A 27155-nucleotide genomic window follows, 5' to 3' on the forward strand; every position below is an offset into this window, starting at 1 on the left:
AAAAGCAATAAATACATGATAGTGATGATACACATGCCAATGTTGTGTCAAAAGCAATAAATGCATGATAGTGATGATACACATGCCAATGTTGTGTCAAAAGCAATTAATGCATGATAGTGATGATACACATGCCAATGTTGTGTCAAAAGCAATAAATGCATGATAGTGATGATACACATGCCAATGTTGTGTCAAAAGCAATAAATGCATGATAGTGATGATACACATGCCAATATTGTGTCAAAAGCAATAAATGCATGATAGTGATGATACACATGCCAATGTTGTGTCAAAAGCAATAAATGCATGATAGTGATGATACACATGCCAATGTTGTGTCAAAAGCAATAAATGCATGATAGTGATGATACACATGCCAATGTTGTGTCAAAAGCAATAAATGCATGATAGTGATGATACACATGCCAATGTTGTGTCAAAAGCAATAAATGCATGATAGTGATGATACACATGCCAATGTTGTGTCAAAAGCAATAAATGCATGATAGTGATGATACACATGCCAATATTGTGTCAAAAGCAATAAATGCATGATAGTGATGATGCACATGCCAACTAAATATGTATCTATAACCAATTTATGTGAAGTAGATATAATGAGGTCACATGATCGAGGAATTTTATTCAAGTTATTTCATCCATTATACACTAGCCAAGTAATTTACGGCTGGAATCGCCAATCAACGATCGCATTGCAGCTGAAAGACAAGCCATGAAGTAATTCCATGTTGCAAACAAAAAGGTTGAGTGTGTTATTACCAGTAACACCTGAGCGGAGCGAAACGACACTTATCGTAGTCACAATTGGTGGGTACAGTGAGTAAATAGTAATAATATTAGGTTTGTTTTCCCGATAAGCAGTGCGCGCGATGAAGTGCAACAATGTTCCTGTTTTTGGCGCAATGCAGAATCGGCGCAAACATAAACCCAATCATAGAAATTCAGATGAATCAGGTTGGAAAGACCCCACCCATGGAACAAATTTACAAAAAAGCTCCACCCCAAAGTATAGTATAGTATATTTTATTTGACATGAAATCACCATAATTTATGGTAAACCTAACACATGCACATATACACTAGTTCCAAACTGGGGTCCGCCCATCTGTCCGACAACATGAGTCGATTGGTGTTCAACTGGTTTTGTGTTCAAGATACACAAATCAACAATATGTTTGAGTGATACAGGAAATATTTCTTGCGTGAATACATAGTGCGTATCGATCGACATCAAAGCAGCATACTACGCACTAAGCACAAAATTAAAAACTCCAAATTAATTACAAATAGTTTTATACTAATCATATAGTATTGATTGAAAGTAAATGAGGAAAATAATATATGACCGCTGCATAACATTTCATGGTTTCAGTCAATGCATTTTTGCGAAAAGTGAAGATGGAAGACTCTAATCGTACCTGCCATATTGAGCTATAGTCATGTTGATTTGTCTGTTACTTACATAACAAATAAAATAAACTCAAAGTCTGCCACCGCTGCAAAGCATGAATAAAACAATATGTAAATGAAATAAGCAATGCTCAGACTCAGACCTGTAGTCCAATAAAAATTGTATATTAATGTCTCCTTTTGTGATATCTCAGTTACTTTACATGAATATCATGCATGACTTTGGCAACATCAGGTAAACTGTTTACTTGCTTCGTTGTCTTGTATTGAGCATTTCGAAAAAACGTAACAAAGGACGACCAATTTGACCCTCGGCTTGCCAAGAACAAATCTGCCCCTAAAAATATGAATAAAACTTAAAATAAGTATAGAGTCACATTAATCTATCGCTGTGACTGGGTTTTGTATTTATATCTGTTGTATGTCAAGGATGTGAATTGTAGAGAATTCGTAGCGTTCTTTCAACTACCATTATTCGTCATTCAAATGACATAATATCCTGTAATCCAACACCCAACTGGAAGTTAACAGAATATTCATATTCAAATGTTGAAGTTAGTTGAATATTCATATTCAAATGTTGAAGTTAGTAGAATACTCATATTCAAATGTTGAAGTTAGTAGAATATTCATATTCAAATGTTGAAGTTAGTAGAATATTCATATTCAAATGTTGAAGTTAGCAGAATATTCATATTCAAATGTTGAAGTTAGCAGAATATTCATATTCAAATGTTGAAGTTAGCAGAATACTCATATTCAAATGTTGAAGTTAGTAGAATACTCATATTCAAATGTTGGAGTTAGTAGAATACTCATATTCAAATGTTGGAGTTAGTAGAATACTCATATTCAAATGTTGGAGTTAGTAGAATACTCATATTCAAATGTTGGAGTTAGTAGAATATTCATATTCAAATGTTGAAGTTAGCAGAATATTCATATTCAAATGTTGAAGTTAGCAGAATATTCATATTCAAATGTTGAAGTTAGCAGAATATTCATATTCAAATGTTGAAGTTAGTAGAATACTCATATTCAAATGTTGGAGTTAGTAGAATACTCATATTCAAATGTTGGAGTTAGTAGAATACTCATATTCAAATGTTGAAGTTAGTAGAATACTCATATTCAAATGTTGAAGTTAGTAGAATACTCATATTCAAATGTTGAAGTTAGTAGAATACTCATATTCAAATGTTGGAGTTAGTAGAATACTCATATTCAAATGTTGAAGTTAGCAGAATATTCATATTCAAATGTTGAAGTTAGTAGAATACTCATATTCAAATGTTGGAGTTAGTAGAATACTCATATTCAAATGTTGGAGTTAGTAGAATACTCATATTCAAATGTTGGAGTTAGTAGAATACTCATATTCAAATGTTGGAGTTAGTAGAATATTCATATTCAAATGTTGAAGTTAGCAGAATATTCATATTCAAATGTTGAAGTTAGCAGAATATTCATATTCAAATGTTGAAGTTAGCAGAATATTCATATTCAAATGTTGAAGTTAGTAGAATACTCATATTCAAATGTTGGAGTTAGTAGAATACTCATATTCAAATGTTGGAGTTAGTAGAATACTCATTCAAATGTTGAAGTTAGTAGAATACTCATATTCAAATGTTGAAGTTAGTAGAATACTCATATTCAAATGTTGGAGTTAGTAGAATACTCATATTCAAATGTTGAAGTTAGCAGAATATTCATATTCAAATGTTGAAGTTAGTAGAATACTCATATTCAAATGTTGGAGTTAGTAGAATACTCATATTCAAATGTTGGAGTTAGTAGAATACTCATATTCAAATGTTGAAGTTAGTAGAATACTCATATTCAAATGTTGAAGTTAGCAGAATATTCATATTCAAATGTTGAAGTTAGCAGAATATTCATATTCAAATGTTGAAGTTACGGTACTTTATATAGTATAATTAAAGTATAACGATGAATACGCAACATTAAAAAAACTATTTCGATTTCTGGAACATATATGAATTGTAAATAATAATATTTTATCATTATATTTGTGATGTATAGATTCAATTAAACATAAATCAGGTTTCTTAAACAAGATTTGATTCCACTACTTATTAATAAATTGTATTACTTTATTGTAAAAGTGCTTTCCCGAACTTACCAAATCTGAATATCAACATGATGTTACAAATTAAATGTATCAAATGTCCGACTTTTAAGAATATAGTAATTAGCTAATTAGTAAACTAGTAAACTAAACTACTAACCGTTCTTTTACGATATCTTATGCAATGTATGTGAACTACGTTAACTTGAACACCGAATGAAGCTGAAATGTTAGCACAAACAACAATTTGCATTGCCCATTGCATTTCCCACAGATTCTCTGCTTAACAGTGTTGTGTGCGCCACCACAATTGACTGATTCGACATAACAGCTGTATCCTTGTAAATATAATTATCATTAACTTACTTTCTGCTATCTCCTGTTCTATTAATGACCACACATAATTATCTTCTTTTAATTTATTCATCTCTCCTGGCAAGGTTATATCGTTTTCTGTCTTCATATTTGGAACTTTTTTCTTCAAATGCAAAAGCATTTTCTGTGAATAATAATAAAGACTTAGTTATCCTTATATCATCACAGGACCCACTGTCTCATCACAGACCTGGAGAGGTTCCAAGGGGAAGTAATTTACACGAAATTAATCCGTGGAAGTAATGTTATTAAATATCAGTATTGGACAATCATTAAATAATTTCCCGCCAATGTTTATATAACTTATTTATGATGTTTTTATTTCAAACGTTATGATAACGTAATAAAATATGAACTATTTTAAAACATTGATAATGCAATTTTATATACTGCTATTATACTGGTTTCAAACAGAAACGTTATTATACCATAATTGTATTACGTTCAAATCATAATTTTCACAAAACTGATATATTAGTGTTTTGTAACGATTTGCCATTTTCAAAATTAAAGTATATTGAAATCATGTTTTATTTCATAGTTATAATATTCTAAAACGTTATTATAACGTAATTTATTAGCATCTATTCACTGTTTACTTAGCTGTGTAGACTCTTAATTTTTAAGAACAATGAGTTAAGTCAATCACACTCTACTATATTTTAAAGATGTAATTGTTATTTTTCTGATGAAAACGTTATTATAGCGTCATTTAATTGCGGATAAATACTGTTTTTATCTCTGCACCCCTATCCAAAAAATGGTATGGACCATAAGCTCAGTACTGAGCTGGCTTTCCCGCAACGATAAAACTCGTAGATGTAACTGTTGCCGGCGTTTTCTTCATTCTTCGCATGGTAAGTGGTCAAATATTTGTATAATCTATACAGGTTGTATATTAATATTAATATATACGATTCAGACAAAGATTTTACTCAGAAAACCATGATTATTTAAGCTTATCAATCAGAAAGATGGTTGCTACGCGAGGCAGAAACCGTCCATTTTCAGGAACTTGCTGGCGAATTTGAATTTCGTTCTTCCCTGTGTTGGTGGTTCAGGGACAAATTGTATTTGAATGAACTTACTGTTGTAACATTTCTTGCTTTGTTTGTATTTCAGAATAATGTAAATTACTATACAGTGTATTTGTAATAACTGTATGCAACGTGTTTTATGCATCACTAAAAAACGTAATTATGGCATTATGACAATTTACGTAAATAAATCACATAAAAAGAACTAAATTTTTCTGTTATAAAATACCATTATGATAATGTTTTTTTTTAAATAGCATTAAAGGTATGACATTTAAATTGTCGTGGCAAACGTCACTATGACGTACCCAGGGAAGATACATATGTGACATTTAAAAATAACAGTATTATAACGTTATAAAATTACGTTATAATTATTATGATATTGCGAAGCGTAATTATGCTGTTTTTTGCAAATGTCATCATATCATAATTATTTACATTGTAAATGCATCATTTAGTAATGTTATACTTATTTGGACTAATTTTTCTTTTTCTTTTTTCGATTTCACGCATAACGCGGGATTTTGAAATGAACGGAAAATGATCTATTCAAGACTGTCTTACTTACATGAGGATATGGGGGCGCTGCTACATATAGAATAGTGATGTTCTGGTCTTTCAAACTTTTCTTAATGGCCTCTGCAATGACGTCACTATACTTATTCGTGATCTTTAAATCGTCTTGCCACTTTGAACCATTGCATAGGTGTGAAGAAGGATTCAAACAACTACAAGAGAGACAACATTTGACGCGTGTTAGATACATATCACATTATAATTAAACTCTCCATTAACAAAATATTATTTTGTTATTTGTACACTGGGTTTCAAAATACCTTGTTATATTATTAGTTTAGCACAGTCGATCAATAGTAACGCGGATTCAGGAAATGTACAATGTGGTGTATGACGTTTTGGTTTCAAACATCTTCCTTTGTATAATGTGTTCATAGTGAAAAATTTACATAAATGCAATATGAGTTTACAGAAATATATAAGTTTACAATCTCCGTATGAATAAAATTTAACTGTTTATATTTTGTATAAAGACAACGTACATCTCACCCGATTTATTTCGCCAGTGAATTACTGCATACGGTGACCAATCAGAAATCTGTTGAACTGCAATATCCGCGGCATGGCGTACATACGGTGCTCTAGCAAAAGAACCGGCAATTTTGCGATCACACTTTGCTTGTTCAAATTTGTCTCCAAATGTCGACTGTGCTAAGTATATGATACATCTGACTTTGCTAGAAACTTCAACTGGACTGGAATTTGCCCGTTTTTTTCCTAGGTTGTCTTGATATTTCACGACATCATCTGACTCTGGTAAGTTGATATTCATAACTCTTTGAAAAAACGATCGAGCAGTACTATAACTTTTCAATGTTACTGAATCAGCTAACGTTACAAAATATGGTCCCAATAACACGTTTTCTGGTTTAAAGTGTCGGCCACATTCACTCAGAAACTCATCAGGTGTTGCAAAATCCACAATTGTTCGTAGCTTTGTCAAGTCAAATGTCTCATCAATGCTACGTTTTTTGCTGACATTAAAAAGGTGGTTGTTATGAAATGGTATGGTCACAATAGAGCGGTTGAGATATATAGCAGCTGCAATGCCAGTCTTAAAAAAGCGGAACTGTCCACATGGCCCGCTATTGTAAAAGAAAATTGGCAGCAAATAACGATGATGAGAAGAAATGTTTAATGACATGTTACTAAATAATTGCTTATCTTGTGAGACCGGTCCTACGTTGTATTGTGTGTCTTTGGGTCGATCTGTCTTGCTATATCGACTTGAATCTGTATCATTTCTTCGAATTGGTGTGTTCGTTTCAGTATATTTCTGTTGAGTTATTGAAGACGGTATGATATTCTTGGTCTGTGCATGTTTCTTAGTATCCTATATTTGTGAAAGATGACATGTTTATATTTAGGTTATTTATTTTTTCGCTACATTTACCACACATTATCCATATGGGTTCAATGCACGCCATTGACCTATATCGTACTACATCGTACTGAAAGGTAGCACGACACCAAAATCGTTTCTTCCAACTGACTTTAACCCTTTACCGACGAAAATGTACTCCACATTAGAACAATGTAATTATTTGATTCATGTGCAATCTGATTAAAATCCGATGTAGGTATGAGGCTCCAATTTTTTTTATTGGAGCCTCATACCTACATCGGATTTTAATCAGATTGGTAAAAGTGTAGACTCTGGACGTGGGCGCCACAACGGAGTAAAGCAGACTAGTGTTAGGTTTAGAGCAAATTACGTAAGCGCATTAATAAATTAAATCAAATCATGTGTTGGCACACATGTGGTGGACGCACGTGGCACCATCTAATGTGTTATGTTTTATGATGGTACACCAGAAGTGATGTAAAATGAACTGTGCATACTAAAATATACATTTCAATTTAGACCGGCAGCCCAGAGCATTTTGATCAAACGAACAAGGTACCAATATCTGAACACATGAGCATTCGTGGTGTAACCTAACATATGCAAATATGGATGTCTGCCGGGGACCACCTGCTGCGTGTGGCCCCTGGGGGGCCTCTAAGAGGGGCCAAAAATGCACTCGATTAAACATTGGAGGTACCACCCCAAACCAATTTGAAATGAACAAGTACATCATACAGAGTATAAAATGGCTCCTGCCAGACAAATTTTCTGCTGCATTAGGCCCGACAGACGCCCAAAAAGGACCCCTCCAAGATTTGGGCTAGATCAAACATTGGAGGTACCACATGAAACCAATTTCAAAAGAATGAGTACATCCCACAGAGCTCAGAATGGTCCCTGCAAGACAAATTATTTGCTGCATAGAGCCTGCCAGACAGTCTCCAAATGTGGCCCCTACGCCTACTATCTTACTACTGATTGAGTAAATATGGAAAATACCACTATATCCCCCAATGGGATCTCAAAACTTGGTCCACATCACACATTAGAGGTACCATGTAAAACCAACTATTGTATCTGTGTCTGAAATGTTACTGCAGCACAAATTGGTCTCTGCATACACGTAATCCCCCCCCCCCATTGGGTATCTCAAAATTGATGTACAGCTTTTTAACAATAACAATTTATTGCCTTACATATAAATACACACCTAACAAGATAAAATAAAATAATTTGAACTGTAAGAATAAATAAATAAATGGCTTAGCTAAGGAAAATCTGGTCAACACACATCTGTTAGTACACACAAAACTTAAACTTTTGTCTATGAATATAATCCTTAAAGTTTGTTGGATGCTCAGATTTCTGTTTCACTTTCTGAGTCATCACTCCAAGGTAGTTCAGAACTTGAATCATCATACTCTGTCGCTACATCTTGTTGGTCACTCTGACGATCTTCCACATTGTCATCCATTCGTTCAACTGCCTTGAAAAGATCATGTGGGATGGCAGGTCCTGAGAACCAGTCAGGGGCATAATATCCATTCTTGTCCTTCCACCCATACTTAAGAGGGTCCAAACCATGTCCTGGATGTGGTGAGTCAGCATTTTCCCACAGAATGCTAATGAAGTGGGCCCGTTGTAATTTGTTGTGCACAGTCTTTGCACAGGGTGGCAGGAGAGCGCAGTCAACCTTCTTCACATTGGTCATTGAGGCTTCCTGAAATAAGATGTAGGTATGGATTAAAATCAATTTACAGATGAGGGATTTAATTATTGGTTAATAACTGCAGATGAGTTGTCGTTGACAAAGTGTTATTAAATACAAGAAAACCAATGGTATGCTATTATTAACCTAATTTAGATGTTGAGGCTCAATGATCTAAAATATCGCTACTATGCAGTTATAAAGTACTTTCCTGTGAACGAAATATGAATCAACCCAAAGCTACAGGCATGCATGGCAAGACATTGTGTGCATCACGGTGAGTGCAATTAGACATTTTAGTACACATTTTTATGTTCTGATTGGCTATTCGATCTTGATAGTTTATGAGTATCCATCATCACTCCTACTTGTTCATGTATAATGTCCCCATCTATCAAATTGGTGATGGAAGAGGTTACATCTCCAAAACATGTTTTGATTAGCACATCTGCATAAGTGTATGTGGTTATGTTGATTGACCCAACCCAGCCAACAATATAAAACAGCCCCTATACCAAAGATACCAGTTACCTGATTCTTGTTTCCAGTCATCTGAAGCAGTTTTGCGTATCTTGCCTCATTGACATCCTTGACATCACCCTTCATTCCATACAAAGAACAAATGAACTCTTCTGCTTTACGCTGGTCTGGTGCATCTTCAGAAGACAGCTTGCTGAAAAATTGGGTGAGCGTTCCTGTAGTGTTTTTCTGAAGAACTTCTAGTGGCTTCACTTTACCCTTTCTGTAGAATGATGCGGTGAAGTCGCAGCCTGTAAATGCGTGAAGACCTGGCATTGCTGCAGCTAGTCCATTCTGCATTGACTCCAGGGCAGTGGCAATACTGCTGACATCAATATGTCGACGGTTATTTCCTGATCCACATTCCATAATAATACGATTGTATGATGTTTCCCTGTGACTTTCCAGGTGCCTTCCTAGCATTCCAATTAGAATAACAATGACATCAGTATCGGAGGCTCTGACCACTACATTTCCAGTAGCATTCACTGCATGGAAGGCGAGGAGAGTGTCAGCTTCCTCATGACTCCCTTGGAGATGGACTGGATGCCCAACTGTCATCTTGAAATCAAGCTCATTGAAAGCAAAACTGACACAGTTGCCACCATGTGAGACTATTAGAGTCTTCTCGGCTAAGATTGGTCCATACTGGTCTTTTTGCCATTCTTTGAGAAGAAACATAGCCAACTGATCTTTGAAAATCCCATTTTGTAATAACTTCTGACAGCTCTGTCTGGGTGCTTGCTCTGGACCAGTAATGACGAAGTTGCGATCATCTGCTCCACGTAGTTTCCTCTCACTCTCCTTCAGGGACATGGGCCGATAAGTATCAAACAATACATGAATCTCATTTCCGTGGCTGGAACAAACATATGCTAGAATAGTCCTGGCAAGGTGTCAATATGATGTGATGTTCCCAATGGCAGATAAGAAGGAGTGGATCAATAGTCCACCATCCATCAATGTCACATTGATGGGTGGTAGTGGTGTTTCTGTGAAACCGCCCTGTAGCTCCTCTAGTTTCCTGAGCAACTTGCTCTTGTCTGTCTTAAGACCTGATCCATCCGAGTGTGTGATAGACAGTGGGTACTCTGTAATTGGAAAGGTCATGACGTGTCTGAGGTTGAAGTTCATCTTCTCTGAAATGATGACAAGTATGTGAATGAAGACATCTCTCAGACTCTCAGCTGGGGATTTTCCTTTGGCAATAGGACACCTCTTCTTCATGTTTTCCTGTGCAAAATTTGACACTTTTTGTCTTTTGATGGGCTGCAGGAATCTTTGCTCATATGCAGCACATTCCTCTTGAAACTTCACACGAAGTGTATGGCCAGCAACCAGGCTTCCAATCAAATACTCTTGTGTTTCCTTAGATGCTGCTTTGCCTGTAGCTATGTTCAGGAGGCAAGCTGACGTTGATGCTGGTGAAGAGAAAGGGTCACACGATTCTGTGATTGCATTGATCAAGGCATCCCTATGGCGACTGTCCTTCTCAATTCTGCTGATCCGTAACTGAGTTGCAGGCTGCTCCACTGCCTCTAGTCCTGCCATACTTCGCAGCTCTGTCACAGACATGCCCCGATGAGTTGATGTGATGCACCATCTTCTGATTGCATTATGTGAATAATGGAACCCTACAATTCCTCTCATGGGTGATGCCGCATCTCTATTTATGGTCTGTTCCAGCGTCAAGTCAATTGCTGATCTGGCAAAATGTTTTCCAGTTCGTCTAATGGAGAAAGCCCCTGATTGTAGAACCATTCTACTCTGTGGTGCTGCATTCATGAGCTGATTGAGAAAGAGCACACCCCAACGAGCATAGTTGGGCCTATTTAAACCAAAGAAGATGTCAATTATAGCTGGCAGTGTGGTGATGTAGTCATCAACATTGTTCATGCGGAGTGCACGCATGAGGTCTCTGTGAACTCGATTAATCATGAAGACATACATGCTCCAGTATTGGGCAGTTGGGCCAAGTTTTCCATTCATCATTTCCTTGAAGAACAGGTCATACTGCTCCATATGGTCTTGGAAAAGTGGATGTGCATGGAGGAACTGTTCCTGGGCATTGACATCTTGGGGAACATTTGCAAGCAGATCCTTGACAGCATCCTGTCTTTCCTCTGTAAGAGTTGACTTGAAGCTGTCATAAATCTTGTGCTCCATGGCAAGAGCCAGGATATCATGGATCCGGACACACCTATTGTAGTATTTACCATGAATGAAACCCATCAGTGACCCTTCAGCCAATATCCCAGATTCTGTCAGCAGGTGTTGTGCACCACTCTCATTGATGAATGTACCAATGGCGCCATAGAAGGCTAACTCCAAGTGGAAGTTTCCAAGCATAATGAGGAGTTTGTCAAATAGAGGTGCATCCAGTGATTGGATAGAGTATGCTTTCAGAGCTACAGCCAGGTCATATGTGACAATGCCATAGTTTTGGCCAGTCTCCATAGCCACATTCATTGTCCTTCTCATGGTTTCACGGACAACCTCATTTCTGGTTGGTGAGGCAGATATTGGATCCATATACCAGATTCTTTGTTGTGGCAATTTATCTGTGGTGTATTTTGAATAGAAGCCAGGAAATAGTGGTAAAGGCTTTGCAACTTCAGACTGGAGCAACCAGTAAAAATCAATGACACGTAGAGTTGGTACTTTCTCTGGTTCCTGATTTTCATTTAGTAGTGACAAATTAAATCTAGCTTTCTTAAGCTGTTTGTAGTAAGGTACAATTTCACGTTCTTTCCCATTGAACTGTCGTCTGCTTCTCCCATCGCGGATGCCAGTAACAATTGGCTCATCATTAACCAGCTTGTTTGTGCTTGTAGCATCTTGCATGTTTTGGCAGCAGATCCCAACTGTAGCATGCAGGGTGCCCTTTCCATCAATGGTATCCATATTAACGTCATAGTTATCCCATGCAAGTCCTGTGCCTTGGTTAGGATTCAATTCCATACCATCGGGAGTATCTCGATCATTTTCTTCAACCGAATATGCAAATTCAGTCTCTAACGCCTTGACCTCATCATAACTCAGGGAGTTTCCAAGACGATTCAGGATACGTAAGATCAATTTGGACCAGTCAAAGTTCCAAGTCCCAGTCCAAGTATGGTGTGTTTCCAAAGTCGCACAGCACCTCTTGATGTGTTGTACACAGCATCTGATGTCATGGTTTTAACTTTTCTATCCACTGCATCTCTGTTATCATTGCCAAACGGTTCACGGAGGCCACAAAGGAGAGTTTTGTAAAACAGCAACATTTCTTCAGGTAGTTCAGGTGAGCATGCCTTGAGTGCTGCTACAGATGTTGGAGTCGGTGTTTTCCATTTGGGCATCGCCTGTATCACAGCTCGAAGATAAAGTGCTGCAGTTCGTATCGTACATGGAGGTGCTTTTCAACATCATTATGGAGGCTTGCTCTAGCATCACTTTCTGACATACAGGAACTATACACAAAATTACCCTTCCGATGGTCATAGATAGATATAGAGATTTTCTCTCCAAATTTGTCCTCTATCTTTTTTATCAAAGCCTGCACTGTATAACTTTCAATATTTTCTTTTGTTCCTCCCACACTCAGAAATTCGGTCCTGTAAAATTCGAGAATTGAGGTGGAAAGCATTGCTCTACCATTTTCAATTACCTCCATCTCGATGAGATCTGATATTGCTCCAAAGGTCGTTGCATGTAGACGTCTATTTGATGGGTCTACAGTCTTTGGTACAGCCTCGACTTCTTTGAATAATTCACGACGGCAAGATTTGTGGTATTGGGCCTCTTTTGCTATAAGGTCAACTCCACTCATAACTAAAGCTTTTACTCGTTTATTTCTGCTTCTTGGAGCAGCTGCAATTATAGCATCACACCCATCTTTGGTAAGACAATCTGACAATGGTTCAACCTTCCTATTGACGGTCTTCCGCTGTACAGGACAAAATATACAAGAGCCCCTCAATAAACCCTTTGCATCTGATGGTGGCATTGAACTTCTGCATCGAGTCACTTTTTTTGGTGAAGGATGGTCACTTTGTGAAGCTGTTGATGGCCTTTTCACAGCAGTGAAATGTCTGTAGCATTTCGAATGGTACCTTGCATTGTCAATTTCTTGCTTCAGATTGACTTCTGTAGTTATATCTCTGTAGCGATCTGACTTTAATAAAAGTCTAAATTCTGCTGTTGTCTTGAATGTACCCCATGTTTTGTCCACAAATACTTTCAGTGGGTCACTTCCCTTTGACTTGCAAATGATGCACACTGGATCAGCTGCTTCACAGATGTTTGCTACCTGAAATAAAACAAAGCTATGTGTAACATAGATGCATCAGTTTTGGTTGCTGAATTTCAATTGGAATGATACAGTTAGGTGCCAGCTGGATAACTGATTAATCATGACGGATACACCAACAATATTTACTTTATGATCATCATGGTTGGTAAGGCTGGCAAGATCAATTCCATTGTTATTAGTTGCTCCTGGGGATAGCAACACATTCAGATGTCCTGTTAGGTAAATTTTAACTGAAGAGAATAAATCAAAGCATACCTGTTTAGATGTTTCTGGCAAATGAATGTTGTCAGTGGTGTTCTCACAATCCATTGCCACCATGTCTGTAGCCTGAAAAGGAATGACATAACTTTAGTATGCCTCAAGTAAATTGTACATATACAAAACAGTTTTAATATTGATTAAGTTTAAAAAGAGGTTGGTGGATACCTCATCAAAAGCTTTTGGGTACTTATCATAGTCACATAGTCACGGCATCAATTGCACGCATATCACTTGGTCCTAGGTTTAGCAAGCTATGATATTATTATATGTATATGTGATTGAACTGAATAAACATTTGAAAAAAATATAAGTGCATACCTGATTAGCTTCAGAATTATGAATGTTGTCACTTGGATTGTCACCATCCATTGTGGACGTGTATGTTGTCTGAAAATTAATTTTTTTGGTAAATTTTAACTGGTAACAATTGTGAATACTTTATCAGAAGCTCCATGTTTATTATACCCTGTATGTGGTCAAATTGCATGCATATTGGTACCTTGGGAATAACAAGTTACATATATCTAGTAGTTTTTGTGGTTGAAGTGAATAAACCAAAATGATATGCAAAATGTATTGAATGTCAATGAGGATGTCAACACCCATTTCGGGTATATCTATTTTCTAAAATGTATTTAATATTTATTGGTTTACCCAGTATGTAACGGCTACATTAGGCAAGAGTTACATGCATGCCTACACCAGTGTTTTTGAGCAAGGAATTTCAATCATCAGGACGATAGCTACTTTTGTTTGCCAGGGTTGGAATAGGTGATAAAATTTTATGACAATATATACATATGGAATACACAGGTTCGAGTGCTTTCTTCTATTTATATTATTTTGTGACATTAAATAAAGACAAAATGTACACTACACTATGGGAGGTTTAGGTCCAATACATTTTTTTAATTAACTCACTTCTGGATGCACCAAACATTGATAGCGTACTAGCCTGTCGTGCACGCTTGCTTTCAGCTCAACTGCTGTAAATGCTGAAAGGGACTTTTCAAATCTTACACTACGAATTCACGTTGTTAGAAACGCTGTGAGAATCCTGTGGATGTCTGGAAAATCACAGGAAGTCTGTGTTGAACCAGCATACTTACCTTTCAGATCGTGTCTATTTAAACTTGCTGCTGTCTGGTGACCTCAGTGCTCATTGATGACTTCAGTGCGCATGCTCATAGTAACTTTTCTGATTGGCTGACGCGTTCAGTAACCACGGTTCACATTACGATGTCATTCACAATCATTTATGTGATTTTTATACCCTATTGGGGAACTCTAGTTGGATTTAAGCAGCAGAAAATTTGACAGGCATGGGGTTCTTTGTACTCTATGGGATGTGTCATAATATTAAAAAATATTTTCAAGTGGTACTTTCAATAATTACTCTTGGTCAAATCTAAGATAGTAGGCGTAGGGGTCACATTTGGAGACTGTCTGGCAGGCCCTATGCAGCGGATAATTTGTCTTGCATTGAACATTCTGAGCTCTGTGGTATGTACTCATTCTTTTGAAATTGGTTTCATGTGGTACCTCCAATGTTTGATCTAGCCCAAATCTTGGAGGGTCCTTTTGGGGCGTCTGTCGGGCCTAATGCAGCAAAAAATTTGTCTGGCAGGAGCCATTTTATACTCTGTGTGATGTACCTGTTAATTTGAAATTGGTTTGGGGTGGTACCTCCAATGTTTAATCGAGTGCATTTTTGGCCCCTCTTAGAGGCCCCCCAGGGGCCACACGCAGCAGGTGGTCCCCGGCAGACATCCATATTTGCATATGTTAGGTTACACCACGAATGCTCATGTGTTCAGATATTGGTACCTCGTTCGTTTGATCAAAATGCTCTGGGCTGCCGCTCTAATTCAGTCACCAATATTGAATGAACCCTTTGATATTCAATTTTCAAATAATCCGCGTCAAGATGACAGGAAGGGAAAGTTACTTAGTTATGAGTATTCAATGTCCATGTAACTCAATAAATAAATTCATATTAAGTTCACTGTATTGCAGATTTAAGTTCTATGTGAATGTGACTGCCGTGTTTAGTAAAGACAATTACGTACCTTCTGTGTTTTCATTTTAGGATGATCTCGCAAGAATTGATGTTCTCCAAATGAGATGTAAATAAAAAAACTACACATAGAAACAATAACTAAGAGAAAGAAGAGCTTCGACTGCGCCATCGTCTACATGTACATATACCAGCGTATAGAGTGGCAAGATGATACGTGTGGACTGAACCATTATTTGTGAGGGGCAGATAGGTAGGAATATATTAACATTTTATAATTCGTTCACACGTGATCTTGTATAAACATGTGTTTCCTTTTTCAGAAGAATATCTTCCCTTGTGCTTTTCTCTACAAAACAACACAGCTATAATATTCGTACTGCGTCGTTCAAATACAATGGAGGCAGGCTGCACCGCCAGCTAAGTAAAGACAATTATAGCGTCTCAAACAAGACCGATTCGTTTTATTCTCAATAAATAAATAAATCAACCATTTATTCATCAATAATATTTTTTAAATGAGGCTCAATAGTTTGGCAATCTACGCGTGTGATAAATGTACGTTCTGATAATCATGTCACTTTGTATGTAGCATCATTATTTATGCATGCGATGTAGTACTCGTTATCAATTCACAATTGTTTACTTTGTATGCGTGTGTATATATTCTGTGTGTATATATTCTGTGTGTATATATTCTGGGTCAATGCATCATGTATTATTATTTTAGTAACATACTGTCGTTACGCCGCTGTCACAAACATTGAGCGAAATAAATACAAATTCTTCAAGAACTTGTGGTATTTAAAATTTACTTGCCAAAATTGGTGTATTGGATAGATAGATCGATTTAATATTTAACTGCCTACAACAAGTAACATGATGTACGTGATTTCTGAAAAGTCATATATTGATAATAAACATAGTCCAAACCCCTTCAGAAAAGATCGGTATTTAAAGATTTTCCATTTAGGTGTGAGTGTGCGGCGTTCGTAATATTGAAATACAATACTGAAAATGTATTCAAAGTATGCATTTTACTTTATATGTTACATGATTATACAGGGATTGTATAATACATATTGCATATACAATTTGACTCGTATTATTGTTCAGTTCAATTCTGCAGACGTAGCAGGCAGTGTGATACCTTATATATTAATATCCGGGGTTGCTTGTTCGACACCAGGTAAGGTCTTGACACGGAATGAAGGCTTGTTCATCGCACTGCGAAAGAACGTTACAAAATCCGACCAATTGGAGCCAGTACTGGACAGGAATAAATCTGCTTCTGCAATATAACAATAATAATAAATATAGTTATATTTTAATAAGGTAAATTTAATATAATTAAAACACAAATCGTCTTGTTGTACATTTGTAAAAGCATTAACTGCTATAGTATATCCAATATACGGATTCAACCTTGGTTTACGTAATGTAATTCGTCTAAATGTACCATTACTACATAGTGTATCTTATACGGTATTCTAAGCGAATGTGACGTCATGGCGGATCATTGTCGCCCGCGTATTAACCAAAACCAAAGGTAACAAATAAATAGACATATCACGTAATCACTATTTGATTGCGAAACCCTGCTGTAAAACATGATTTGATCTATTGATCTCTGCTAAATACAAATCTTGCGACATTCCTGAGAAATGTATTGCGATCAAACTCAAAGTGTGAGAAAATAAAATTATTTTGAACATAAAACTTTTTAGTTTTAGTTTAGTAAATAAAATATTTCCAAAGACAAACTATGGATTACTTTGCTGTTTCTTTTTCGTGACTGAATGTTTCTTACAATTCAATTTTACTTAGATTGGATATTTTATTAGATAATAATAGTTGACGTAATGATTACCCGGAAGAAGTATTTGTAACTGAGATGTGAAACCATATTACTAGATTTTGATAGCCATAACAACGAACAAACGACAAATAAGTAAAAGTAAAGAAATAAAATATAAATTGTATTCAGTTGTGTCATATCGTGTGGCTTACATACGAATTAACAATAAATTGACATAAATACTGTGACAAACAAACAAACAAACGTAATTTAGTGCAGGTTAAACCACATATATCTTTTCTAGTATCTGTGGCCATGGAAGATAAACGGAGTTCAGAGGAAATACGCATAATTATGACGTTAAATAAATTTAAACGTTGTCTGAATATCCTACATGTTCGGTTAGTAACCCTGTTTGGTACACGAGCACGGATCCAACAGCATGGACGATGGAAGCCAGTACCAATAATAATATTGTCCAGCTGCTATATTTCTTATTTAAAACGTGATTACTCATATTATAAACAAGACAGTTTGCTTACATTTCAAACATCCTGCCTTGTTTCTCGTCCGTTCATTTTCCGCCATCTTGAATGAGTCACGTGACTGAAGCTTTCTCATATCTATCGACACATAAAAGACTGAAGACTCGCCGCATCTTATTATATCTCCGAATCGTTTTAAACATGTTGAATGTGAACAAATCTGACATTGTTTCGACTGCAAACTCTGCAATCGTAATCGTAGAGACATAAAACTACGACTCGTCATAACTGGATGAGTTTTTCAAGGGCACTGGACTATTGATCTGGTGGGGATGTAATGCCCAAACTTCTAAACACAAAACCCGTCATAGACCATATAAAGGTGAAACATATATTCCATTTTTAAAAAGGTGTATACTCTATTATAGGCCAAACTGTTACCACAATATTTGTATTGTTTTGCCTTTAGTTAGTTTTTCACTTTACCTTTAGTTAGTTATTTTAGTAGTAAGTCCTTGGGCGCTGTTTTGGTAGTAGTAACGGACCGATTTTCAAGTAGTGGACCGATTGTATATATGAGCAACTGCAATTATTAAAATGTGCATCACCACAATTTGTCGGCACGGCTAGGTAATACGTTTCTGATAACACAATTTACTGCTGAGTAACGAATGAACGCGGCAATGATTAGATATTAAAAAGACCAATTTCAACTCACTTTCGGTGAACTCCTGCTCAATTAACGACCACACATAATTATCCTCTTTGTATTTGTTCATTTTATCAGGTAGAATTATATCGTCCTCTGTTTTTATAGTAGGTATTCTTTGTTTCAGAAAACCGATCATTTTCTAGAATATAACAACAACATATATTGTAAAACAGAGATTGCTTTAAATGCCTTCACTTCTCTTTCTTCGCAATAACCATAAATCTATATTGTTTAAACTATTGTCTTAAATTAAATCTTAAAATGCTTTCATTTGTCTTCTTGTACACAAATATGATTTGTTATCAATGCTGCGTGCAATTGAAATATGCATATATATGCATGAATAATGTAATAATATAACTAGACTGGAATTATTATCCTGAACCACCAATATAGACTGGACTCATTTTCATGGACCCTCTTGATAGATATATAGATTTATATATTAGACTCTGGAAACATAAGTTGCTAGAAGGTGAAAACGAATTGTATTTTTAAATATTAATATTAATATTAAACGAACAGGAAATAGATACATACATGGGGATATGGCGGTGCTGCTACATACAGTGATGTGATATTGTATGATTTCGTGATATTAAGAATGGCGTCCGCAATCACATCAATAGATCTATCTAATATCCTTAAGCTATCCAGCATTTCTTCGGTGCAGAAATGTATGGTGCGTTCTCTGCAACTACAAAATTGAAATATGAATTAATTAGGTAAAGTTCGAACAATTTTAGGGATCTGTGTGATGATTGCTTAATTTTAAATGTAATTAAAAGTTCGTAAAATCCATTGTTCTCGTAGCAGATTAAACCAGGTATTATCGACAGTTTTATTTTTTAAGAAAACAACATCCATGTACATATAGTGTTTCACTTTTAACAATAATATGTCACATTCAGATACGCACAATTAAAACGCAGTCAAACAAACGATTCAGTAAGGGAGGGTCAAGTAGAGACCTACAAACTGGTATGCAAAGCACCCAATGGGTATGTAAATTATGGTTTATATTATCGGCAAGGGGTTCCATTGGAGTGTCTGTTTTTTTCGAAAATGTATTTCAATGTTGGGTTTCAAAAGTCGCCCGCATATTTTTAAATAAATAATACGAGAGAGGGAATATAGTAACTGCCAGCATGAAATGAATGAGATATGTATGTGCATACGTTATATGTGACATATGTAATACATAGTTTGCAGTGCAGCTGTTTTTGAATCGTTTAATTTGTAATTGAGACCATTAGATAAATTGTTGTATTTTATACTTACAACTCTCCAGATTTGTTTCTCCAATGGAGTACTGCATACGGAGATCCATCGGAAATCTGTTGAACTACGATATCAGCAGCATGGCGTATATACGGTGCTCTCTTCAAACCGTTAGCAATTCTGACATTTATTTCTTGTTGTTGTTTTTTTTCCACTCCGCCATTCGCTAAAAATATCAAACATTTGACCCGTTTGGATAGCTCGATAGAACTAGCTTCATTATTTCTTTGATAAACTTCGACAGCATTTCTTTCCGGTAAACTGATATTTAAGACGTTTTGGAAGAAAGCTCCAGCAGTACTGTAACTATGTAATATTTTCTCGAACACTTGCTGATTGTCTTTCTTTATTTGTAATCCGAGTAATACGTTTTCTACCATGAATCGTCGACCGCATTCTTTGATAAATTCGGTAGTAGTTGCTAAGTCTACAATTTTTCGAAGTCTCGGCAAATCAAATGTTTCATCTATGCTACGCTTTATACTGACATTATGGATGTGATTATTATGAAAAGGTATTGTCACAAGTGAACGGTTGAGGTATATGGCAAGCGATAAACCAAATTTGAAAAATGTGTACTGCCCACATGGTCCTGCGTTGTAGAAGAAAATTGGCAGCAGATATTGACGACTGTGTGTAATGTTGCTGGATGTGTTCTCTTCAACATCCGGTATATCATCTCCAGCTTGTTGACTGTGGTTCGCTTTCAAATGTCGAGTATCCAGTTCACTATTCTCCTTACCGTTATAAATAGCGACGGTTTTGTCATCGTGGACATTAGTCTGCTAGGAGTAAAATTATATGATTAGAAGGTGTAAATTTCACGTATTTTGACATTTTTTGACAGTGAAACTTTTATGTCATTATTTGAAATTATTATACGTCATGACCATGACAGCCAATCAGATTCGAGCATTACAAGTATTACAGTTTGACATGATGACTACATCCAACCGGTTTTCTTCCTAGCGAATTTATCAGATTTACGACAACATTCATGAAATAACTAGTTTTGCTTTCACTATTTGACAATCGTTTGCAGCGAGTTTCACCAGCGCGCTCGGCTAAGCGCTTTTACGCAAATCGTCTTTGTAAAGATCATTGAGGGTCGTGGACTTTGCTGCAGTTTGTTTTGATAATATATATATAAATATTATGCATACTAGTTTATTTGCTGAAAGACCATACTGAACCAGTGTGCAGCGTGTCCAATTAATTCTTCAGGCTGAAATTATGTTTATAAAACTATAAAGGTAAAGGCGTTTATGATAAAACTCTCTAATTCTCAACCAATGCTTTTGGACTTTTTCAACTTGTAGATTTATGTACATACAAGCTTACATGTGCATTCTTGGCGAGGGTGACTTGGAGATTGCCATGATTGAATGCAACAAATTTCCACAAAGAGATATAAAACAAATGTTCACTCCAACAGCGGTGGACATATGTTTTCAGTTAGCCTCAGAGTCCATTGTCAACCGAGGCGAAGACGTGTCGTAAAAGCTATTACTGTCCACCTTTGTTGGGGTGAACATTGTATAATGTCGCGCAGTGTGGCTATACTCACGGCTATACTCAACTATACAAATTGTTAACAGTGCAAATTGTAAACAAAAAATGCCTTGAGAAGTGATTCAATCGTCGGAATTGAACTACGTGGAAAATACTGTTGAATAAAGATTGCGAGTAAAAAAGAGTTATGGCGTGATCAGTAGCACCACGGCATTATATACATGTATATGTATACATTATGGTAATATTAATAGAACACAATATCATTACTTTGTCGATTGAAGTCAAAATGATAATCTCTTACCTTGTATGTACTCTCCGGAAGTTGTGAAACAATTGGCTTGATGGGCTGGGGTGCAGCTTGGATTGGAAGGAAATGTGCTTGCATGTAAAAGGATTGTTGTCTTTGGAATGAATAATATATCAGGATAGTGAATGCGCAGCATGATACGAACAAGACCTGTCTTACGTACTTCATGACGATCGTATTTACGCTGTTACGCGACGTGCGTCATTTAGCATTAAATGACGAACAAACATATGCAAATTAGGATTAGGATTTTAAATAGGCCATGTAAAATGAATTATAATTTTCTATTCAACATTTCATTTATTTTATTTTTTACATAATTGTCTAGCTTAAAACTAACTGCAACCTTGGAAATAATTTTAATGTTTCATAATTATGTCTTGAAATGTATTAGCTATAATTATATTGATCAACTCTATAACCAGAATAAAGTGTGTGGTTGGCATAGGTTATTTTGGTGTTTGTGTTTTTACAGATGTTGTAGGCTCGATCTCCATTTGTTTTTATAGCGTGTTTATCTTGTCTACAGGCCATTCGTATTTGCTACTGTGTCAATAAACTGCCCATTTCAATTGTGTGTGTTTGGGGGGGGGGGTGTTTAAATTATCAGATGTGTTAAAAACGTCATTAAAGTAGCCAGAAAGAATGGTTAAAACGGTCGGCGAGACATGATCATAGCTTTGCGTAATTTTCTTTTAAATGGTTTCTTATTACATTTTGTTTCTCAGTCAATATTCTATTTTACTATCACCATTTTACAACGCAATGCCAAGGGAAAGATTGATTGTCATTGATTATTACAACTTGTCAATCACAGAGGTATAATTTAACCATGCCAGAGCAGTCCCTGATATTCTCGTACAGTTTGCTAGGCGAGCAGTATTGTGAGATCTACTGTGTTAAATGCTGCTGACAAGACCAAAATAACTAACACGACAATTTTTGTGATTGCCCGGGGCTTGTAGTATATTTTTGAGAAGTTTTATCATATCATACTGTGTGGTGCGTTGTATGCAGATTTAATATATTCATCTAGACCGCTGGTTTGTAAATTGGTGGTAATGTTTGATACAACGATGTTCCTATAATTCAGAGTTAACTATATTGATGATAGTGGATAAATAGAAAATACAGGTATTGTTCAGAGGCACGAAATTTTGCATAGAGGGGCGAGATCTGCGCACCATGCGACTGCTCACCATCCGCCAAAGGCATGCTCCCCTGAAAAATGATGTAATCTAAACCCTCTGAAACGCTATTTCCAGCATTTTGAGGGAGCGTCCCTCCTCCAACATTTTTTTTTCAGAAGCCGACCGCCCCCTGCCCCCGGTGCCGCCGCCACTGATTTTTGTTTAGTACAATTGTGAGTAGTTGGGAAATTAAATAACTATATAAAAATCACCAGTATGGGATTTTAAGATGGATGTCTTTTTCAAAAGCTGAGAAATGTATACCCATAGGTAGAAGAGAGTGGAATATTGCTATAAAGGTGAGTACTGGCCCGTCTTACGTGTTCAATGAATGCCAAAAAAAACACTGCATGTTTTGATTTAGTTTGAATTTTGAACTGATTTAAGTACTTAATATATATGTATAAGTTACACCATGGAGGTAGAAAAGATTTTCTACCTCCATGGTTACACATAATCCTCGAGAAAACAGTAGTTTAGTCCACAGTCAGCTGGCGCACACGTGATAATAAAATAAGTACGATATTTACTATTGTGGGGCCGCCATCTTGAATACAGTTGTCTCTTGTTTAGTTCTATGCTGCATTCAAGATGGCGGCCCCCATATAGTAAATATCGTATTTATTTTATTATCACGTGTGCGCCAGCTGACTGTGGCTTAGTCCATGCGATTCGGCCGCCATTTCCCTCTTGTTACTCCATACTTTATAGAATAATAAAATGGATACATGATACCATCTTCCAGGAAAAAACGAACTGCCCCAATAGTTACCCAAAAAAGATGTTTAACTTAGACATTTTTATTTTTATTTATGTTATCGATAATATCGGAGAAAAACGAACAGTCTCAATATAATAGTTGCCCAGACAGACCTGTCTAACATGTTTAGACGAGAATATGATCAGATAACGTTAAAAATTGCAATGTTGCGCTTTCCACAATGTGTGATTCAAATGTATCAAACATGTCGGCCTTCACTCTACTTTGTATGATGTTTTCAAACTTGTATGGTCGTTCAATGATTGTGCGGCGGCTTTCTTTCAAAGTTTGTGGAATATGTTCCTTTAAAATGTGGACTTTCAATAACGGACATTCACATGAAGTGTTTCGTCCGAGGGCTGAGCCCTGGGGCTGAGTGAAAATATTGTAACGATCATTAGCACAGTTATATATATTATTACATATGTACTGCAGTTTATTTTGATTCGTCCCTGAAATCAAAATCGGTATTTCAACACTCGTATTCAAACGAGGTCTGAGAGTCGCAACCATCAACATCGAAGCACCAGGAGGTTTCTGCTGGCGACGTTGCTGCGTTACTCAGTTCCAAATAAAGATTATTAACGCCAAATAAGCAACATTTTAACCGGTAACCAAGACTCAGTCAATCCACGACCAGCAAGCAACATCACACACGAAGTTGTAGCATGTAGCTCAGTCATTCCGTCAGTGGAGTACCGTAGTTGCACGGCATGTTTGCCAATACACAATTCTGTGGAGGAACTTTTAACTTCAACATAAACTGTGTATTGTAGTTGTCCCCTTCGCTCGTGAAAGTATGGCCGCAGGATACACCGCATCACTCGTGAAAATAACTTCCATACGCAACGAAAGCCATGGGGAGGGTGTGGGGTTCTGTCATATCAGACATATATAAAGGGAGTGACATGATAAATGCTACTATGGACGTACTAGTACGTCCATGATGCTACCAACATACAGCGGTATACCATGATCAGTTGCATTAAATCTTGTATGTGATCCGGTACAGCTGCTGAGTAATTCATTTTAGTGAATGGTAGTGTAGCCCGCGTGAAGATGAACTGTTCCCTTCGAAACAAATAGTATATGACCACACTGGATACGCAACCCACTAATGTATATCGTAGTTCATGATCGTAGCGTATCGATGTTGCGTTCGCCTAGACTCTGCAAATTTAGTTTTCACTTGATGAAATAATGCGAATACTATTGTCGGTTTTAAGTAGGCCACGCAAAATAAGTGAATGATTTCAATTTAACAATTGTTTTGTTTCAGTTTTTTTTTTATTTTTTTATTATGTTTAAGTGCATTTTTGTTGTTGTTGTTGGGGGGGGGGTAAAACAGAAACATTGTTCATGTTCAACATTTCACTGTATCCTTAAATATTGAAGTTAAAATTGAATAGATCAGCCTGATAACCAGAGGCTGATTTTACTTCGCCATTACGGCTACTAAAATGGATGTTATTTTTACAGATGTTGCCGGTGTGTTTTCACATGGTTTTATCTACGCATAATATTGATCCATAAGTTAAAATCCAGAAATTGTCGTTTCGTTACACTCAGCGGGCAACGATTTGATGGTTTCATGTTGTTGACACTTGTTTCACATGTTGGAGGGCATGTAACAACTTCTTTTGTAAACAGTTATCTTATGGTTGTTATGGTAACTACACAGTTTTCCGTCGACTAATTAAATATGACAAGTCCCACGACAACTCAAAAACTGTAAAATCTCCGGAAAAAGCGTCAAACAAGAGCTCTTTGATCGTTTCGTAGAGGTATGAATAAAATATTTATAAGTGTATCGTAAATTTCAAACGACCAATCGCAACCAATCACAACTGTTTAGGAAAATATCAGCGAAATATGGAAGTAAGTCGGCCAATGATTGAACCCCGCAAAGACTCATGGGTAATGGTCATCACCAAACGGCTTCTATAGCCAGTGAAATCATATTCTTTGGATTTGAATCAAGCGCCTGGACTTCCGGAATACATGTTTTATAAATATCTCATTTAATGTCCATCTAGCAAACGCACTGTGTGTAATGCACTTCAATTACTTAAATTATTTATGCATTTCTTTCTAATTTACATATTAATGTATCATTTTACCATTTCAATTCAATTACAGTTAAATATATATATATATAGTCTGATTTAACATTTTATTTATTTTGGTTGGTATCTTGAACGGTAAATAGAACTGAGCCGTTCTGAGAATTATTCGGACAGTCAGTTAGCAATATATCTTGGAACTTTGCAAAACACTTGGGTCTTTTCCAATCTAGACTTGATGGCGCCGTTGTACTGGCACGCCCACAATTGGAATCATTCCATTATCTCGCAAGATGCGGGTGAAACGCTGTTTTCAAAACGACATGCGTTGGTTACAATATATTAATAGGTTATATGTTGCATATGCATTCAAAGTGTTATTTTAAATTGTTATAACCATCTGAGTCCACCTGACATAGCGCAATTTACAAAACAACTCCCGAGTGTTGAGTATCAATGAACTAGTCGTTGGCGGGAAGGCTCAAAGTAGATTCTTAGCGGGACACGCTGCAGTTTCGCGACAGTTTTGGGCCAAACTAAAAGTTGTTTTTACATTACTGGTGCAATATGTATCAAATTCAAATTTTATACCTAGGTGGGAGAGTATAGTACGTCAGGGATACATGGATGGAAAACTTGATTATAACGGTTTGATGGACTTTGTCAAATGAAGTGCCTTCATTGAGCGAATCACTTTTTCAACTGCAGTTTGAAAAAGACGGGGTATAACGACCGTTATTATGTCTAGTCCATTTTTGTAACAGGTACAACTGACTAAAATGAGCGAGGGGTTGAGATTTTTGACAGATTTAAACAACATCTAACTTGTGAATTTCAAAATTACTGAAAATAATTACAATATAATTATAAAAAAATAAAGAATGGTTGCTGTAAACGCGCGCTAGATAATACTTGCAATTCACCAAGCCGACGACCCCTATGAAATAGTAATCCCAAACCATGCGTCCGTCACTCAAGTGGCGCCGACAAGTCTAGATTGGGCAAAGACCAAAGTGTTTTGCAAAGTTGCAAGTCATTTTGCTAACTGACTGTCCGAATAATTCTCAGAGCGGTAGAATCTGCAGAATCTGCCTGATTCATTGAGATTTCGTGACTATTGTGTAAAATAGTTGACGGTCTTACATGTAGTTGTATAGATTGATGTGCAAATAGTTTATTTGTATAAACTATGAAAAAATGGTTACACGTATTACGCCTGAGCTGAGTCTTATGTGAACTTGTAATATTGAAGATAAAGAGATTCGCCATGTTACGAAAAAAAAATCAGGAGCAATGCCGCCACCAACGACAAGCTATAACAACATTGCTCTTTGAACATTGTATTGTGGGTAAATCAGCCATTTTGTTGCCGTACTTTGG

The 27155-nt window shown here is 36.4% G+C and overlaps 2 protein-coding genes across 3 annotated transcripts; both read right to left on the minus strand.

Annotated features, from left to right (window-relative positions):
- Positions 1-1031: 1031 nt before the first annotated feature.
- LOC144362706 (uncharacterized) lies at positions 1032-15868 on the minus strand. The gene is made up of 5 exons (XM_085501649.1): positions 15717-15868; positions 6000-6850; positions 5510-5669; positions 3893-4025; positions 1032-1771 (listed from the first exon to the last, which is right to left on the minus strand). The coding sequence occupies exons 1-5, from the start codon at positions 15834-15836 to the stop codon at positions 1629-1631; spliced, it is 1407 nt and encodes a 468-aa protein (XP_085357775.1). The 5' UTR covers positions 15837-15868; the 3' UTR covers positions 1032-1628.
- Positions 15869-16106: 238 nt separating this feature from the next.
- LOC100373382 (uncharacterized) lies at positions 16107-21904 on the minus strand. Of its 2 annotated transcripts, XR_014929966.1 has the most exons (6): positions 21757-21904; positions 19941-20722; positions 19200-19356; positions 18666-18798; positions 18005-18191; positions 16832-16955 (listed from the first exon to the last, which is right to left on the minus strand). XR_014929966.1 is itself a non-coding variant. In XM_006821829.3 (5 exons), the coding sequence occupies exons 1-5, from the start codon at positions 21838-21840 to the stop codon at positions 16816-16818; spliced, it is 1296 nt and encodes a 431-aa protein (XP_006821892.2). In that variant the 5' UTR covers positions 21841-21904; the 3' UTR covers positions 16107-16815. The 2 variants fall into 2 exon arrangements, 1 of the variants encoding a protein (XP_006821892.2); XM_006821829.3 differs by lacking the exon at positions 18005-18191 and having other exon boundaries at positions 16107-16955.
- Positions 21905-27155: the final 5251 nt, after the last annotated feature.

The sequence above is a fragment of the Saccoglossus kowalevskii genome, chromosome 7, assembly GCF_978046115.1.
Source record: "Saccoglossus kowalevskii chromosome 7, keSacKowa6.1, whole genome shotgun sequence".
Classification (NCBI taxonomy): Eukaryota; Metazoa; Hemichordata; class Enteropneusta; family Harrimaniidae; genus Saccoglossus; species Saccoglossus kowalevskii.